Source organism: Sylvia atricapilla, chromosome 4 (assembly GCF_009819655.1).
Source record: "Sylvia atricapilla isolate bSylAtr1 chromosome 4, bSylAtr1.pri, whole genome shotgun sequence".
In the NCBI taxonomy this organism is placed as follows: domain Eukaryota; kingdom Metazoa; phylum Chordata; class Aves; order Passeriformes; family Sylviidae; genus Sylvia; species Sylvia atricapilla.
The window spans coordinates 17845018-17864042 of NC_089143.1; the positions used below are offsets into that span (position 1 = coordinate 17845018).

The 19025-nt window shown below is 42.2% G+C and overlaps 1 protein-coding gene across 1 annotated transcript in view; it reads left to right on the top strand.

Moving 5' to 3' along the window:
* Positions 1 to 7902: 7902 nt before the first annotated feature.
* Positions 7903 to 19025, top strand: part of PROM1 (prominin 1) — a 54831-nt gene continuing 43708 nt past the window's right edge. The window contains exon 1 of the mRNA XM_066317205.1: positions 7903 to 8254. Within this exon, the coding sequence (XP_066173302.1) occupies positions 8035 to 8254 (220 nt within the window). The 5' untranslated portion in view covers positions 7903 to 8034. The remainder of the gene's footprint in view (positions 8255 to 19025) is intronic.

The following is a 19025-nucleotide window of genomic DNA, read 5'->3' on the forward strand; positions in this document are numbered from 1 at the left end:
GACACCTGGCTTAGGATGCCTATATCAACTATAACAAGAACTTGTACAAGAGCCTTTCTCTAAGCTCTGTACCACTCCTTTTTTGGGTTGTGCCTTTTACATACCCTCCTGCTGAACAAGCTAAGATTAACTGGTCAGAATAATTCTTGTGTGCGCCGCCAGTGTAGCAACTTGTTCTTTGGTGTACATTGCTGGCAAATGCCCTGAGCTGAAATACAGGTAGATTTCAGCAACACAGAATACCACCTGTGACAAAACAGTTCGATGTTTGGCCAGGCTTAAATTAGCAATGCAAAACGGTGCCATAGCTGTAGCCTTGTTTTGTTTCTGTCTGCAAAAAGGAGACTAACTGCCTTCTCCATCAGTTTTTTAACTGATTTCCAAGGAACCAGCATAATCTTGGATGTCCAACAAAAATTCTTGCTTTGTCTTGCAATTTGTGATGCTGAATAACAGAGGGTGCAGTAACTGAGACAAGAATCATGTTCATATTTCACTATTGCAATAAAGGAAGCACATTAATACACCAAAGTTGCAAATCAAAAGCACGAAAAATCTGCGCGAAGCAGAAGAAAAGCACAACAGCCTTTGAAAGTGGATGTTACTGTATTGCAACCTGTAAGAAAAACACTTCTCATTTTAATCACTGGCCTTCGGGAACAGAGAGCACTTAGGAACACAGGTAACAGTCCTAAAGGAAATGCTAAACCAACCCATCAGGAAATAAGGACATCTCTCGAGAGGAGTAAAACAACTTTTTTTTCCCCCCAAAGTTAATGGGGTAAGTCACCTTGATGGAAAAAGCCAACCCGGCTGAACCAACCCCCAGCGGCGATCGCCAAGAGGAGGTGGCAGGGCCATGCCCAGGACGGCGAGGCGGGATGTGCCTCGGCGGAGCCCGGACACGGGTCCAGCGCGGCGGAGCGCCTCTCCTCCCGGGAGCGGGGACGCAACAGGTCAGCGCCCGCTGGCACTCACAGGGCTGAGGGCTCAGCCCGCCCCGCTCGGCTGCGTTACCCCGGCCGCGGCACGGAGCCCACCGCCACACCGAGCTCCGCTCGCCCAGCACATCCCCCCGGGGTTAAAGCCCTCACGCTCCTCCTCTTCCTCCCCCCACCACCGGCCTGTCGGGGTGGTCCTGCAGCCCCGGCCCGGGGCAGAGCCCGCCCTCCGTAATCCATGCGCGGGCGGCCCCGCCGCCACGGCTGCCGCGGCGCTCTGAGGCGGAGCGGGCTGTGCTGTGCTGTGCTGTGCTGTGCTGTGCTGGCCGTGCCCCGCCGGTGAGTGCTGCGGGCGGGGGGGCCGTGAGGAGGGGTCCCGGGCAGCTCCGGCGGGGCCGTGGCGGGCAGCAGGCGGGGATGAGGCTCCTCCGCCTTCCCCCGCTGCGGGCGGGAGGTCCTGGCCGGGAGAGCGCGGCCCCTTCCCTTGCGGGAGGAGAGCTCCGTGGGGAGCCGGGTGAGGGGGGCGGGTGCCCGAGGGAATAGGGCTGCCCGCGGGAAGGGATCCCGGGGGGCTCGACGGGGGCTGGGAGAGCGACCTGTTGGGAGCGGCGGGATGGAGGCGCCCTGGGAGCGCGGGGCGAGGCGGGGGCAGAGGGGCTGCGGGGGCTGGGAGCGGGATGGCGGGAGACACGGGTTTGGCCGCGGGGAGGGGGCTGCGGCACGGCGGGGGGATGCGGCCGGTCCGCGGGGAGCCAGGGCGGGTCCGCCCGCGGGGCGGCGGGCACCGGGTGCGCGTTCCCTCTCGGGAGTCGTGTGTGGCGGCGGCGGCTGGGGAGAGGTGGGGGACAGCCGTGAGCTATGAGCAGAGAGGAGCGGCGGGAGCCGGGCGGAGAGAGCCCCGGAGATCTCCGGGGAGAGGGGAAGCCGCTCCACGGGGGGAGGAGGAGGAAGAGGCGGCCGCTAAGGGCACCTGCCCGGGCCGAGCAGGGGGGAGGCGGGCAGTGGGGCTCGTCTGAGCTGTCTCGGGGAGGCGGGCGGGGACGGGGCTGTGCTGTCCTCGAAATGGGCTCGTCAGGGGCGAGGGGGGCAAGGGAGGCGACCCCCATGCCGGGCCCTGCGGTGATGCGAGCGGGGAGAGGGCCGATCCTGCGGGCTCCGCGCTGGGCACGGCAGCGCTGCGGCGGATGCCGCCCGCCTCGCAGAGTTCCCTCAGGCGGTGCTGGCTGCTCGCTGTGCACCTGGGCAGAGCGCGCCAGCGCTCCCCGGCTGGCCAGGCGTTGTCCTCAGCAGAGGTGAGCTCTGCAGTGAGCCGGGGACCCCATCCGAGAGCTGTGGAGAAGGTTGTGGTAGTAAACATGTTCTGCACAGAAATGCAGAGGAGCCGATAGAGAAACAAACTACCGCTCGGTCGGTATTCCAGCAGAGGCAGAGCTGCGGTACCCGCGCTCCTCTGCAGTTTGCAGATAAGGACGAGGCAGCCTGTAAGAGGAAGAGGTCTCTACAGTTTAACTAATTGGAAGGAAGGTGGAGGAAAAGCTTGATCTCAGCTATTTGGAAACATGTGCATCGTGTTGCAGTACCTTGGTGTTGGGACGTGAACACAGCACTCACCAGTTCACACTTACCAAAAACTGCCTGTTTATGGGCTGGACTTATTGTGTTTTACAGTTTTCTATGTGATGCTGAAAAGTAATTTAACAGAGAACACTATGAATACTAGGGTAAATGCACCACTTAGAATCAACTTCCATATTTTTTTTGTTTGGTTAGTGAAAACGTGCTTTAAATATTCAGGCAGTCGGCTGAAAATCAGACCTGCTTATACCTGGGGGAAGGTGTCTCACCTGGAATTTTTACAGATGTGCTTCTGCATGCAAATGGCTGTGGCTTGTAAAACAGAATATTTTTTTTTGACGTTGATTGTTTAGTTTATTAATTTTGAAATTAGTAAGAAGCTGCTCAAAGCAAACTGGATTGTGAATATTCATTTTTCCCTGACCTGAACACTTGCTTGATTTGAGCATATAGCAGGCAAGTGAGATGGGTACCAAGGCTGCCTTGTATGGGAGATGCTGTTTGTTTAGGTTTTTCTCAGTGCTGCCAAGCTCTGTTCTTCAGTCCCTAGTGTTTATTGGGTTTATCTGCTTCATAATCCTCCTGTGGCAACAGGTTGTAATTGTTGGTAGGCCTAGGCAGATTTGGTAACAGAAAACTATACCTTTTTAGCCTGCCAGTATCTAACTTGGCTTGCTGCATTGGGTCTGTTGAATGGGAAGGTGGTGGTGTGGGTTTGGGTTTTTTATGCATACTTAGGAGTTTCAGTTTGCCTGTAACTGTGTTTTGTGGCTGTTTTAATGCCACTTCTGGTGGTTGCTAGTATGGTGCATGGGGATTATGGACGTGGATTTTCAAACGTGTAATTGAAAAAATGTAACAAATTTACTCAGAACCCTTGTGTGGGCTTCCTGTGGACAGCTGCATCTACCACTCTCCCAGCCCATCCTGGTTCACTGCCAGCAGGCACCCCCACTGAGCTTTAGCAGTCTAGCCCCTGGTTGATTGAATTTCAGTTCACGGGGTTAATCATGGTTGCATCACTGCACTGCAGTGTTGTATTTGCATGGATTGCAGTGTTAAACAGAAGGAGGCCGGTCCCATTGGAACAAAGAGCTGGACATCATGCTGCCTCTGAGCTCTGTTATTCAGAGTTGATCATGGAAGTTGCTGAACTAAAGCATCTAGCTCAGTCTCCTCTTCCCTTGTTAAACTTAAAGCAGAGGTTGGTTTTGGAGACTATTTTAAGTAACAGATATAGGATAGGATATATGTGAGATGATAATGCTGCTGCATATTTGAGTGATGGTGTTCTCCACAGGCAGTGTTTTAAACCCCAGGAGTTATGCTTAGTGATTTGTACATATAGAATATTACTGTCAACCACAGAATAAAATGCAAAAGCTTGAGTCTTTTCCAAATGGACATTTGCAAACCACACATAACAAGGAAATTCTTAAGTTTATTTTAATTTGTTAAGTATTTCACAGGGTGTGTAGTAATAAAATTGGTAGCTTATTTGATAATTACTGTAAGCATTTCAAAGTTTCACACAGCTTCTTTTCATTCACTGTTTACTTGAACTTGGAGAGAGTTGTACTGGCAGTTCCTGTAACTCATTGACTGCAGTGATGCCACACTGTGTCTGAGGAAATGAGATGCCCACATGCTGCAGTGAAGATTAGCATAAACTGCTATTCAGTTCTCTTTATTTGTGTCACTCCTGTGTATGTCACTTTTGAAGTTCTCAGAATTACAGATTTCAGGGACAGATTTCTCCTCTTTAATGCTGTTTGTAAAGCACATTTAACTACTAATAAGCTCCCAGCTAAGTTTCTTTTAGATATCAAGAAAAGGAGAACTGCTGGAAGCTTTTTACATCTGAATTTTTTTTAGGCAGGTTGAATGCATATTAGATGCTCAGAGGCATCTTAAGTTGTAGGTTTAATAGTGTTTCTGCAAGTTTCTGATTATTATTATTATTAATGTAGCCTTGAAAATATTAGTGTTATATTTAGTATAGAGAAGAACTGGTGTTAGTCTGGAGGAACTGCACAGTATAAATTGTATATATCGTATTTACTGTGATGTATTTCCCAACAAAGGGAGAATATGGTCATAATTCTGCAGATTTGTTGATTTGCAGGAAACTCACCTGAATTTTATAAAAGCTTGACTGAAAACTGTGTAGAGTTGGAGACTTAGGTGTTTCCACTTAGCGGAATATTGTTAGTTTTTGCAGTACAGGGAGTGTCCTTGCAATTTCAGTAGTGTCCTCTCTTAAAAATGCCCATTTTATCTTGGTTAATACGTGACTACTTCTAGAAGGTGTAGTGATTGTTTTCCTGTATTGGAGGAACATTTTATTTGCCTGTTTGTGCAATTAGATAGACTTTAAACTGTCCTTAATATAAAATCTTACAAAAAATTACGTGTGTGCTTTATCATCTTCTGCCCTCTCTTTAATATAACAGAGCACACTACAGAGAGCTTTGCCTTAAGACCCCAGTTAGAGAAGGCATCGTCTTCTCAATTTTATCTTTCTCAACCACATTTCACTAACATTTCACTGGAATGGATGCTTTAGCATCTGTTTCCTTAACTGTTGGAATCAAGGCTCAAGTTACCACGTGTGAGCTTTTTCTCCTGACTCACTGAAGGGTTGCAACGGTACTTCAGAAATCTCCAGAAAACTAAACCTCACTTAGAAAAATTGTTGAAATCTCTTTCCAGGGAAAAGAATTGGACCGTTGGTTGCCTTTTGAGCCCCTAAAATCAGGGGCCAAGCAAGGTTAAGGTGATAAAAAGTGGTTACCATTTAATGAAGGTCCCTCCAGGTGCACAACATGTTGACGTGCGTGCTGAAACTGCATTGAAAATGTACATGTAGGGCTTTTACACTTTTATAAGTAAGTTTAGCCAATTAGCATAATTGACAAGAATCCTCAAATAGAAATACAGTTAATGAAACAATTTTCCTCTTGGTTTGACCCCATCTGAAGCCCCTCCTTGCTACTATCTCCTGCCTTGTTTGTATCTAGAATATGAGAAAGTGTCTTGAGAAGGTGGCTCAGCCTTGATTCCCAGAAGCAGCAAGATTAGAACAGACCTTCAGAAATTTGTCTAATAGGAAAAGTACTGGAGTTAGCTAGGAAACTATATAGCTACACAATGATAGTCTACAAAGCCAGGAATATATATGAAGAATATATATAAAAGCAAAGGGATTTTTGGCATCAGAGCAGTAGTGTATCAAACTTGCACAATTTTCACTGTTCTGCCATAAAGGCAAAATTATTTTTTTTTCACCTAGTTGTGGTCTTGTGATACTTTGTCCTGTATGGTTTCTAGAGATTTGAAAAGAAATTGCAGCCTAAGCAGTTCTCACTTTTTGACCATTTCTATGTTCAGCCTTACAGCAAGATGTGCATGTGGTAAAACTTCACTAAAAAGTATCTTTGAGGCTGAAGAAAACTAGTCCATGTAAAAAAAAATTAAAGGAGGAAAAAGAATATTTTCGATTTGAACTCTTTTTTTTTTTTCTTTTTTTTTCTTTTTTTCTTTTTTTCTTTTTTTCTTTTTTCCTTCATTAATCTTTAGCACAACATTCATTTGCAGATAGGAAAATCCTCACGGTATTGTGTGTTCTAAATTACTGGGTGCTTGTGTTGAGCATATTTCAGAGTGGTTGCTAACATCACCTTTTTGAAGAAGGATTGGATAATTGTGCTAATCATAGCATTATTACTGTTCATTCTTGATTTTCACAAGCCGTGAGGAGGAAAGATAGGCTTGAGTGTTCTCTCTTAGAGCAGTGGAGAAACAAAACCGCCTCTAGGTCTTTGATCTGATCTTGTATTCCTTTGTTCCATATTCTTGATCTGTCCTTTGAGTGCAGTGAAAACTACTAAACAAGCTTGCATTGTGTTTTTGACTTCTTGCAAAGTACTGGTTTTCAGAAAGGTAGCTGGTGTCTTGCCAGAGACTGTAAAGCATGGGAGAGATTTAAGTCTCACGTTACTACAGGTTTTAAGTCTTCTGTCTTCGGCATCTCTGACCTGGAAGTACCTTGGAAGTCAAGGTGTTGCTGTAGCATTGGGCTGACTGAAGCCATGAGGTGTTTGTGTTATTTTGCTGTCATTCTTGCTGGTGGATGGTCTTGGGTACCAAGGTGGAGATTGGAAGCATTTCTCTTGGGTGGTGCTGCTGAGAAGGGCAGCAGGGGCCCCGCTGTGCCTGGGGGCAGCAGTTTGTGCTGGGCGCTCTCCATGTGGAAGTGATGTCTTGTCATGAGCACTGTGCTCCCGCACAGCCCTGCCAGTGGCACTCTGGGGGGGTCAGCGAAGGCGTCCCGATGGGAAGGCAGGCTGATGGGTGGGAAAGTCATCGTGGTGCTCACTCATCAAATATGTGCAGCTTCCAGAATCAGAGAAGGACAGCACTTTCTCTGTTGCCTTTTACTCGGTTGGTCTTGGTCTGTTTCCTCAGAGTCTGCTATTGCATGCTGAAGTGAAGGAGTCCTACCTGGCTTCTTGCTGATCAGGACATGGTCACTTGATTTGTTGGATACCCAGGAGTGTTCCTGTTTACATTTTTTAAGTAGCAGTAGGTTAAGCTGCTGCAATTTTGTAGATTCAGGATGCTCTTAAACATGTGTAACCATCCAAAGTCATCTAATGACATTCAGCTTTAGCAAGCTGGTAATAAAAATTGTTGACTTCTCCAGTTCCTAAGGAGAGCCTTGAGATAGCTTGAATTAATAGAAAGTAATTGCTGACAACCATTGTCATCTGTCAAGAGGGTGACGTTTTCTTGTATTAGGGCCTTTTTTTTTTTGTGGTTTTGGTAACTTTTCAATGATGTATAATTTTTTTCCTCAGTCTTGGAAGACAGTTAAGACTATCTAGGATTGAAGATTTTGCTAAAAGGTGTAAATTAAAGAAATACAGGGTATGACTTATGAGTGTCATCAACTACAGAACCATCAGGTGGTAATTAAATGCATTGTGTAATTGTTGTGACATGACATATTGTACTTAGTCAAAAGTGGAATTCATACAATGCTCCTTTAGTTTTGTTTCCCTTGGAGCTGTACCAACGTTCTGCTTTGTTTTTGAAAACTCACTGACCTGGAACTGTGCATAATTCTTTTTCCACCTCTTTCAAGTACAATGTATGTCGTATAACAGACTATTCATAAACCTCAATCTTTTTTTCTTCCTGTCCTATCAGGCTCACTTTTGCAGCTGTTGGTATGTTCAGTTTCCACAGATGATTGCAGGTTGTCTTGCACTTTCCCATTTGCTTACACACACCTTAATGAGCTGTTTGTTTTTTTTGCCAGAGATGATGCGCTGAGTCATTTTCAAGGGAGGCTGCTGTACCACTCTGAAGTAAAAATACATTTAAGAATTGAAGGTGTGAGATTTGCACCAGCGTTCTCCTGGCTAGAAAGCTGCCCCTCAAGTGAATGTGTTGAAGATTTCTAGACTTGGTTGAACAAATACTTCTACCTCCAATTTTATGAATACTGCTCGCTATGGCTGTGGAACTCTGCTTGCTGCTGCTGTTGTTTTGTGGAAGTACTATTTCAGAGGTACAGCCTATATACAAACCACCTCCTGGAACTTTGGATTTTGGATTTGTACCATCCAAGACGTATGATACAGGTGCATACCATGAACCTGGGGCAATAGGAATTCTGTTTAAAATAGTACATGCGTTCCTGTACTTAGTGCAGCCAAATACTTTTCCTCAAGGTAAGCAGATAAATTACTTTTATTTTAAATACAGATTTGTTATTGATATATTCACCCTATTGTAGATACCAAGACCATAATCAAGCAGTAAAGTATATGGAGGGCCTTGTAGGTAGTACATGGTACAGCTTGGAAATCTGTACAGTTCTGTATAAAAGAATATTTTTCTGCTAAGCATAATGGGGGGGAGGCTGTTAATGAAAATGAAATGTTGGTGACATTTCACAGAACTTTGCTTACATATCTCAGAGCTGTCACTGGTGGAATTGAGGCATGTTTTCTTAACTGAAACAGCATGAGATAGAAATAGAGGATAAGCTGCTTTGCATTTAACATTAAATCCAAAAGAGACAGCTTAGTTTTGCATATTGTAATAAACAGTCAGGTGGTTATAATATACAAGATTTAGCCCAGGAAATCTGAAATAAATTTCATTTGTTTCCATGTATGTGCCTCCATGGTCAAGTTTTATGTAAGAGCAACTCCTTTACATAGCCATGTATAGCTTCTTATTCCTTTGAAAGCTGTCAGGTTAAAACTGGAGACTGCACTTGTTTTAATGAGACTTTTTTTCCCCCATTCATTTCCTACTAAGCTATCCCTTCTAAAGGAAAACTTAGGATGCTGGAGAAGTGTGTGCAACCTTATTGAGGTTGCATTGATTAAAAGGTGCTTTTGGAAATTGTGGTTTTATGGACATGGTAATTTTATCAACTTTTTGAAAGGCTTTTTGTTTCATTGGGCTCTAATAAGTGCTAATGTGTTTGTATAATACTGGCATTTATATTACTATATATAATATATATTATTTATAAAATTATGTCAAGGGGAACGTTTAACTCTAAGAAGGGTTTGGTTTGTAACTGTTCCTTTTGGTGGTTTAGCTGTGACTGTGTATAAAAGGTGTTTTTATTATTTTGTAATACAGCTTTCAATTTGTATATTTAAACTTTTAGTAATACAAAGCCTTAAATTCTTTACTGTACTTGGTCACATATGTGTATGATATCTGTGAAATACTGTATGGTTGGATTTCTGACATTTCTTCTTGCATCTCTGACACAATTGTAGAAAAATGAGCTCAGCTGAACTTGAATGAATGAGTTCTATTTAGGCAAGTGCTCAGAGTCCCAGGGGTTAAGCACAGAATAATGCCCTGGCCTGTTTTCCTGCAGGATGTGTCTTTTGAGCAGGTCTCACACGAGGTGTAATGAGGGCAGTTGCATGAAGGTGACAGTAATCTCACCTTTGGGAGGCACTGTTTGCAGATACCTCTGCTTGTTTTGCCTCTTTCCTTCTGATAAATATGCAGGTGAGCTATTTGTGTCTCTGTGAGACCTGATGGTGAGGATTGCCATCTGCATTCAGCTGCTAGAAACAGGTCTCCACTCTGCCTAAAGCCCTGCTTGAATATTTTGTTCTCTTATGATTGTGAAAACTTGATTTCACTGAGATGTTTACTGTGTTGTTATATTACCAAGAATTTGGTCTGTAGTCTTGTGTGTGAAAATTAATATCCTGTGTCCTAAGCATGTGAATAATTAGTGAGACTTTATGGTCAAGGTTATTGTCTGGTGGGATTGCTTGTAAGAAGTTCTGCCTCAAGTTGGTATAATGCTGGAATTCTGGCATTATAGAAGTAAAGAATTTGTTCTTAGCTTGTAAGCTTTGGACATCTCATACTTCTCCTTACTTCCTTGAAGATACTTTTTGCCAAATCAGTTATTTTCAGTTATTCAAATCAGTTATTATGCCTTTGTTATTTGCATTAAGTGAAGTCATGTTCCCATGGCCCCACATACTTCACTGCAAAACACAGATTTGATGGATCATGTTGGCTTGAGTCATACCGTTTAATTGGCTAATCCCCATAATCTCTTTTGCCATATGCTGTTCTATTTTCACATTCAGTGTAGTAATGGTGCAGTTACATATTTAAAATGGTTGTTTTCTTTTGTTTGATTTTTTAAAAATTCTGGCTTGAAATAGAGTTAATTCTGATTCAGAGATGAAAATAAACATGATGACAAATGGGCACAGAAATGAAGCCTTTTAATGTTTCTATTTCAGACTTCATCATTCTGATGGGACTGTGCTTCAGAACAGTTAGCTCCAGGTTGATGCCCCAATGTATTGCATATAACCAGAACATAGAGAAGTATCATTTGTGTGTAAGCCTTGGCAGCAATTGCTTAGACCTTTGATCTTAGTAGTCTTATATTTTTCCTAATACTTGGAAGTACTCAATGTTCAGTTTCCAATCTATTAGTACTCTTACCTGGGAGGAAAAGAAGTGATAGGATTGTCTAATTGCATGTAGATACTCCTGCCTTTGCAAGTCATCTTCTAATAGTGCTCTGATGGGGCTGAGTATGTTGCAGGATAACATCTATACTCCTTCAGTCCAAAATACGCCTTTATACTTTATGCTTTATAATGTATAAATATATACAATATATTAATACATGTACTATATGCCTTTATGCTTTATACTGCTATGATAAAATAAGATAGGAAGTATATGAGAGTCTTTGGGAAATGTTATTCTTAATTGCATTCTGCTAACACTCAACAATTGAAAGAGATCACTTAAAGAGAAAATCAGTCACTTTCACTTAAAGAAAAAGAGAAGTACTTTGTGAGATGATTTTCTTTTAGTTACATCTAGATAAGTAATTATTTATTCCCTTCTAAATTTGTTCATGCCATCAAGTTTGTGGAAATACAACTTTAACCTAAGTTTAGGTTTAGTAAGTTATTAATTAGATTAAATATAGTTCTCATGTAAAGTACAGTAACAGAACCAGAACTGTAATACCTTGAAGATTTTTTAAATTGCTGAAACTTTAAGGACTAGCACTGTGCTCTTTGGATGTGATAAGAAACTAGCTCAGAAGAAGTGAGTTGGGATATCTGATTGCAGTGCTTCAGTGAGTCTAAATAGATTCTGCTTTCAACTCCACCAGTCAAATATTTTTGTACTCATTACCAGATGATGTAAATAGGAATGAGTTTACTTAAGTGTATACTGTTATTCAGAGAAGCAGCCTCCACTTTGAGTTAATGATATACTGGAGTGGAAAAGACTGTTTTGTCACTGATTTGCTACTTGAGGCTCATTAGGTCACTTTAATCTCAGTATGCTTTTGTTCCTCCATGGTAATGATTGTGCTGCTATTCCTTCTGTTGAGAACTGTTTAGGATTGAGGCATCATTTTCCTTCTTGTTAATAACACCACTTAAAAGAGATGATAATAGAAAAATTACAAGTTGCTTCTGTCACTTAGCTAAGAAGGAGGACTTCTAACAAAATGAATAATCATTCTTACATAAAAATTTTCAGAAACTGTAGCACTGATTTATTGATAAAGTTGTCACTTCATGGTTGTGAGATGATGCATGTCATCTGTTGTGTTGGAAACCTTCAGATACGAACTTGGTATGGACGGGGTATGGTCAGCGTGATGCTGTGGCTGCTGTGAATTATCATAGTTTTGTCTTTGTTCCCATGGAAACAGTTGTTAGTTGCAATAAGAGAATGTTAATCTGAGATTTCAGTTGCCAGCAGGATGCGCCCAACAAAAATCTTTGGCTTCACAACTTGTGTCTTGTAATAAAAATGATGCCTTCACAAAGGAGCAAGGAGCTGGAAATAAAGCTCCTGCTTCTATTTTTGGGTGAAATAAGCCAAAAACTTAAAAGCTTGTTTACCTTACCCTACTGTAGCTGAACATACTGCAGAAAAATTTTACCAGTTAAGTTACAACTGCTTTTCTCCAGCTTCTGACCCCTACTCTGCGTAAACATTTCTGCTGAAGTGGGAGTACAACTTTAACATAAAGGCAACTGTTGAATGCAGATACTTTCTGGGCAAAAGATAGTATGAAGAGTTAAATGTACTGTTTGCTGTGGGGAACAAAAACAAAATGATTTTTAGACCTGAACTACACCTCCTAGTTCTTTCTGACTGCAGGCAGAATCTTGCTTGCTGAACAGCTAATTATACTGAGGATCAGAACTTGAATATTGTAATGTCAGGTCCTGTGTCTGACCCCTTTTGGTCTTTTTCTCCTCATCTAGCCAGCCTTTAAAGCAGCTGCAGATTGTGAAGTTCAGCAGGTTAGTCTAGTGTTATCTCAGTAATAAACCATGAGTGTATTCAGCAATTAAATTATTTCCAGATATTTTAAAGAAGAAACTTGTATCTTGATGTGAAAATAAACTATATCTGTAGCTAGTATAGCTGTAATAGAAAATGCATATGCAAAACCCTGTTGTTTTGGGTAGATTTAATGAGCTCCTAGGATACTGACTTTTTTATTCTGTTGGCTATGTTGAGGTTCTAAACCAAGTAATCAAAACACTTTTATCACCCCCTCACTTAAACTTAGTAAGGCAGAATTTTTGTTTGAGTGTGTGTCTAACTAGCTTCTCTGCCTTTTGTAACTATTTTTTCAGTGCTCATTTTTACTTTAATTTTGTTTCCTGTTAGTAATAGTCTTCTACAGCCCCTCCACAAGAACAAATGCATGTGTCTGGATGTTGGAGCTAAGCTCAGTTACGTGTAGTTGGTAGTGCCCTTAAATTTTTAAATTTAAGATTTTCCCAGGAATATTGGGCATGTCTGCACAAGGTGAAAGGCTCTGGCTCTGACTCTGCAGGTGCTACAGTCCAGAACCATAAAACTTTTGCGCAGGTACCTGTAGCGATTATGACATTTTGTAAAAACATCCTTTAGGATACCCTTTTTTCCAGCTGCGTGAAGTTAGTTTTAGTTTGGATATGATATACTGCTTTTTTGAGCTAGAGTTTGATAGCTGCCCCCCTGTGCAGGTGGGTTAGTTTTCTCAAAGCTTACATCCTGGAGCTGGGTTGGGAGCAGAGGTGGAACTGGTGCAGGAACTGAGAGGAGGGGAAGAGCAATCTGCCCATTAGTTAGTTAGCTGTTGGATTGGCTTGTTAGATTGGCTCAGTTCCGTTGTCATTTGACAGTCAGTGCCTTCACTCCATCCCTCTGCTGTTTTTCCACAGCTGTGAGTAGAGCTGTGGTGCGAATTTAGGACAGAGGCTTAAGTGTGTACCTCATAAATGCAGGTACACTACAAAATGCTGGTGTTATAGACAGTGGTGGTGGGGAACTAGGATAACAATGCTCCTTTATTTGGAAATACAGGGTATACATTAAAAGAAATTTCTTGTACATAATGTTGGCAATACTGGGGAAGATGGAGCAGCAGGAAGATATGAGATAATTTAGCCTCTTCTTTTCTGTGCCCACTCATATACATTTAAGGAAATAGTGTTAAAAAAATCATTGCTCATTTTGTGTTGGGAAGTTAAGAGCTGCTCTGCTTGGTGACATGCCCATGTAAATGAGGAGCAGTGTGAGAACATTTCTGAAGCAGATTTAAGGCTGGCTTTTTAGGCATCAGAAGAGTAATTCTTTTCTCCCTGATTTATTCAAAACGGCAGACTAACAGATTGCTTGTCAAAAGGACTTTCTGTGGGCAGGGAGGAGACAGGGGTTTTAGGGAGGGGAGGTTTGTATAGATATCTACTGGAGGTTACCACAGAAAACTAGGGTTTCAAACCTTAAAGGTTCTCTGATGCCTTCCCACCTGCTTCTTTTGGGTTATGTAAACAAGGAATCTCTTTTGCAGACAGGAATTTTATGGAAAATGTGGAAGTAAGTTTTTATCAGTATAGCATAGCTGATAAGCTGAAATTCTCGCTCTTTATGCCCAACTTGGAATCCTTTCTGTAGAGTATCCTCACTGCTTGCCCTGGTCTGGTATAATTCTGCCTGCTAGCTGTGCCTAGGAGAAAAAAAATGCTCTTTGACAGCAGTTGGAAAACATGAGTTCAACTTTACAATTCCAACACTTAGGACAGAAGGGAGAGGCTAAACAAAACAAACCTCAGATAGAGCTTGAGGGCATTGGGTTACTTTCCACGGGAAGGGTACTCAAAAGTGGCATTAGCACAGATGGCTGTGGTAATTCCTGCAGGGTACCTCAAACAGCCATGCCTCTTGGAGTTACATAATAATCATAAATTGAAGAGCCTTATGGTTGTAGTATTCAGATAGTTCATATTTCCCCAGTCTAAACTGCTTTCTCCCCATTCCAAATGAGTCAGCAACATACTTTCTGTCTGTGGGAACATCTCTGGCCAGTATGTTGGGCATATTCTGTGTGGAGTGCTGAGGAACTCAGGAAACCTGCTCATAGTTACAGCATGGCCAGTCCTTAAACCTGTCCTCACCTTGTTCTGTTTGTCTGTGGATGTTAGTGAGAGATACAAGGTATAGCCAGAGAGCTGATCAGCAGCATTCCCTGCTTCAGTGCACAGGGGATAAATTCTGGATGCAACTAAATCCACGAGTGGTGATTACAAGGGAGAGGGAAGGGTGTTAGTACAGGATGGTATTGTCAGTGAACATGGCCTTCTTGTGTGTCATACTAAGTAGAGTCTTCATTGGTGGGGTTTGCATATTAAAAAAAAAATAAATATATATATATATTCCATGTTCTAAAAATGCGTATGTTTAGATAATTAGCACTATTGCACCACTAAAAGCATGTGAGCTTGTTTGAGACTTGGTGAGCATACCTCCAGCATCTCCTATAGTGAGAAGTGGGACAGAACAGGTTTTGAATCAGCAATGTTATCTGGCACCATGGAGGAACGTCTTCAAAAATTACCAGCAACTGCAGACATCTTCTGTTTCAGGCAACTCTGCTGAGGCACGATGGTTTTCCCAGCTTAGCTGTGGCTGCTACTGTGCTGTCCATCCTTCCCCTTCAGTTAATTTTTACAGGCTTATCTATCCACATAGTGCTGAAGCTCCTTCTGGTTTCTAACTTGTAGCTCTGGAGCCAATAGGGAGAGAGAGGGGGGAATATCACTGAATTTACTGGAATTATGTTTGCACAAGCTTCTAAGGGACTTCTCAGTTCTTTCATCATCTTGGCTATTATGAAGCATTTTGAGTTAATCATGTGAAATACTGTACAGAGACTGCCTGTTACAGGAAAAACAGACATTTGAGCCTCTCTTTTCTTTGTTACAGACCATCATAATAAGATGACACAGCCCTGTTACATTTGTCTGGTCTGCTTAGGTGGTTGTTCTCAGAACAATAAACTCCTAAGTCTTGTTAAGTGGTGGCTTTTTCTGAATGATGTCAGCTAACATAAGGACAGCTTGATAGACTTTGCAACAAATCTTTCCACAGTCCTGCTAGTCAGTGTTTCATTACATTAAAAATGACAAGCAGTATTTTTTCCTGTCCCCTTTTCTCACTATTGTTCTTGCTTCTCAAGGTGGGCAGTATAGCTTTCAGATCTTAACCAAGTGGTGCCTTTTCCAAGTGGATATGCAGTATTCAAAAGTTGCTGAAGCAAAATAAATGTGTAAATATTAATTATAGAGGGTTTTGTAATCCTTTTAACAGTATTACAATTTTCAATATATGTATTAAAGCTTTTGAGTATACATCTTCCTTTTTCCAAAAGTGAGTTATCCTCATGTTAGAAGAGAAACCAGGTGCCACAAATGTCAATCAGTGTAGTTTAGCTGATTAATCTATCCATATATGCATTTTTGTGTAAGCCTGCCAGTTATAAATAAGTCCCACAAACCTACTTGGACACCTTTTTCAATAAGCACATAAATTTCTTACCTAAAAACAGTTGTGTGTTTAAATTATGACTTGTATTGCATGATAACATAGTCAAGATCTTTCTTTTGACAGAAAATATACAAAATTATTTTATTTTGGTGAACTTGAAAATGTGATTGCAGTTATAAGTGTGAATATTGCTTCTTCTGTTAAGTATTGCTTTGGCTGTTTAACTCAGCTGAAGGGCGGCTGTTCGTGTATCAAATAAATATCAAATAAATCCAATCCTAATTAGCTCTCTTCAGAGTAGCAATCTTCACTTTGGCTTTGATTTTGGAGTGAAGTAGTGGTCTCTGTAGTGAACCAGAATGTATACCCCAGTTATCAAACATGCCTGGAAAGTTGTGGCTCTTGCAAAAATAGGGAAGCAGAGAAAGGGAGTTCTGAAGAGTCTCAGGGAGGCTGCCAGAATGCTAGTCACTGAGGTAATCTGGTCAGCAGGGCTCCAGCATGTCATTCCCAATTAATTATCTGGGCTCATATTTCCAATAATCCAAGTTATGCAAGAGAGGATTTTCTGTGCTTTCTTCAGTTTACAGCAGCTCCTGAGGAGATAAAGGAAAAAATGTTGTTCATACAGTCCAAATATTTACTACTTTGATCAGTGTTACTAGTCCAGTATGTCTGCACAGCTCAACCTATCAAGAAGTTGCTCAGCCTGTGCAGCGTGCTAAACCAGACAAACATACAGTGCACCAAGTTAAATCTTTGCCTGTAATCTGCTGCAAATCCTTACCAGATGGTGGCCTAGGGAGAACTTGAGGTAGCTACTGCAAACAAAGCAAGTGGCAAAAAATAGCTGGCATGGCACAGTGTGCTACAGAAGTTTTGTTGCCTTCAGAAAAAGAGAGAATGTAGTTTCTGTGTGGAATACTTCTTCAAAGCTTTCAACTTCATTTTGTGTCTGTGTGATGCATGCAAATTCATTGCAGCCTCCTAAGGAAGGATTTTTCTAAAGGCTTCTCTCTCTTTTTTCTTCTTCCAAAACTTCAGCAAGAACGGAACTTTCTTTGTAGCAAGGAACAACTAGAAAGCCCCCGCAAAGGTTATTTTCAAAGGAGAAGTCTTTCATTCTGTGTGTCCTGTAGCAGTTGATATTGTGGCTATTTCTTTTTTCTTCAAACCTTTTCCTTGGCCAGGCTCTTTAACATTGTCTGTGCATGTCAGTGGAAAGCAGAATGTGCCTAAAGAGAAAATGTGACTGCACTAAAGAGTGACCTCAGGTTTTACAGGGGCAGCTCTATGGTGTGAGGATTTCCTGTGGAAGACTTAAATTACCTGTTTGGTCTTCCTGACTAATCACTTCCATTTTGGGGAAATGGGGAACTTTTTTTGTGTGTGTAAAAGAAGTTAATTGACTGTTACTTTTATCTGATCCACTGCTGGATAATTTATTTCTTCAGTAGACCAACGTCACTTTCTGTTAGGAAGGGTGTAAAGGGAGTCTCCTTAATTTCACATTCCAGTTACCTTGGAAGGTTGCTGCCATGCATTTCCTTGTCTTCAGCAGTTTCCCCGTCCTACCTGTGCCCTGGCTAAAGCTCTTACTGTCAGGCCAGTCCAGGTTTCAACCCTGCTCATAGCTGTTCATCTCCTCATTACTTCTTCATATTGCTGCTCCCTCCTGTCTCTCACGTTGCCCCTGCAACGTCTAAGTATAAGCTTAGGTATAAGCTAAGGTGCACTTCTAGGTGGTCTAGCTTGTCCTTTCAGTTATGAATAAAGCAGCATATGCTCTACAAATCTGCTGAGACCTTAAAAATGTATTTATTGTGGTTTTGCTTGTGTCATATTGTGTATTGTTGAATTTTTTGACAGCCAGAGTGCTGTAGGATAACAACTTGTAATTAAAGAATGCAGAGTCAAAGAATGGGAATGGACAGTGATCATGTTGATGATCAGAGGATAATGAGAGGAAACTGCATGCTGAAGACAGAAGAGAGTGGCAAGACAGATTGCCATAGCAGATTAGAGGTTAAAATACTTGAGTATGCATTTGTTGGATTTTAACCTCCATTCACACAAGTTGTTCTGGGTATTGTGTAATAACAGGTTCTAGGGCTTTATTTTGCACATTAGTGGTGAAGTACAGCAGCAAAGTTTTTCTTACTTGCCTTTTTCACTTGTCCAGAAGACATAGTGATTTTTTGCTTGTTATTTTTTAATGCACATGAATAGGTGGTTGAACAGAGAATTTCCTTTCACCACCTCTGTAATGGAAATGGGTGATCTTGTGTATGGGCTACTGAAGCAAGGGAAGATCTATGCGTTGTTCAGGAGTTGTGCTCAAAGGGGAGAGGGTCAGAATCGCCTCTTGCAAGGAACAAGAGGGTGGAAGATGAATCAACCTGGTATTCCCAGTTACTCAATGGAAAGAAAACAAGTGAACTGTATAGAGAGAGACTTTGCCTAAAAAGAGGAGGTGGAGGGAGAAATTATCCAAGGAGACTGGGGCTTTTTTAGCTAAGGACATGTCCCAGGCCTGTCTGAGGAAAATATTGTGAGGAGTGGAGTGAAGCTTTTCAATCTGAATCTGGAAAGTCTAGACTATATGAGGGAATGCCTGGATTAGATTCCTTATGTGTGCACCAAAGTGATCTCTTACTGTGTGGGAACTGGGAAGATGTCCTCGTCTGTGAGACTTCCCACTTGTCCTACAGAGTGAGTTTTCTTCCTGCTCTGCACAGAGAGGGCAGGGTGCATGGGGTGAGCAGTGTGAGTGTATCAGGGCCCTCCCTCTCTGCAGTCACCAGTCGTGCCTGGTGGATTCTCCACAGCCATCAGCATTCCTGAACTCTCACCTTGCTCTGCAGTGGAACCAGAGGGAAGTAATGCTGTGGGATTAGGGACACCAAGAGTGAGCAGAGCCCTCATGGAGGCAGGGACAGTAAAGAGGACCAAAAGTTACCTTGGTTACCCTAAGAAGGAGACCTCTTCAGTGGGAGCTGAATCTGACCGTGGTAGAGGCTACTGGCTTGAGGCTTTGGGGAAACAACCCAAGTTCCACTCAAGTCAATGCAAGTATTTTAAAATGCCAATAAACTGAATTTGCGGTAAAACTTACTTTAAGATACCTGGAAAGTTTTT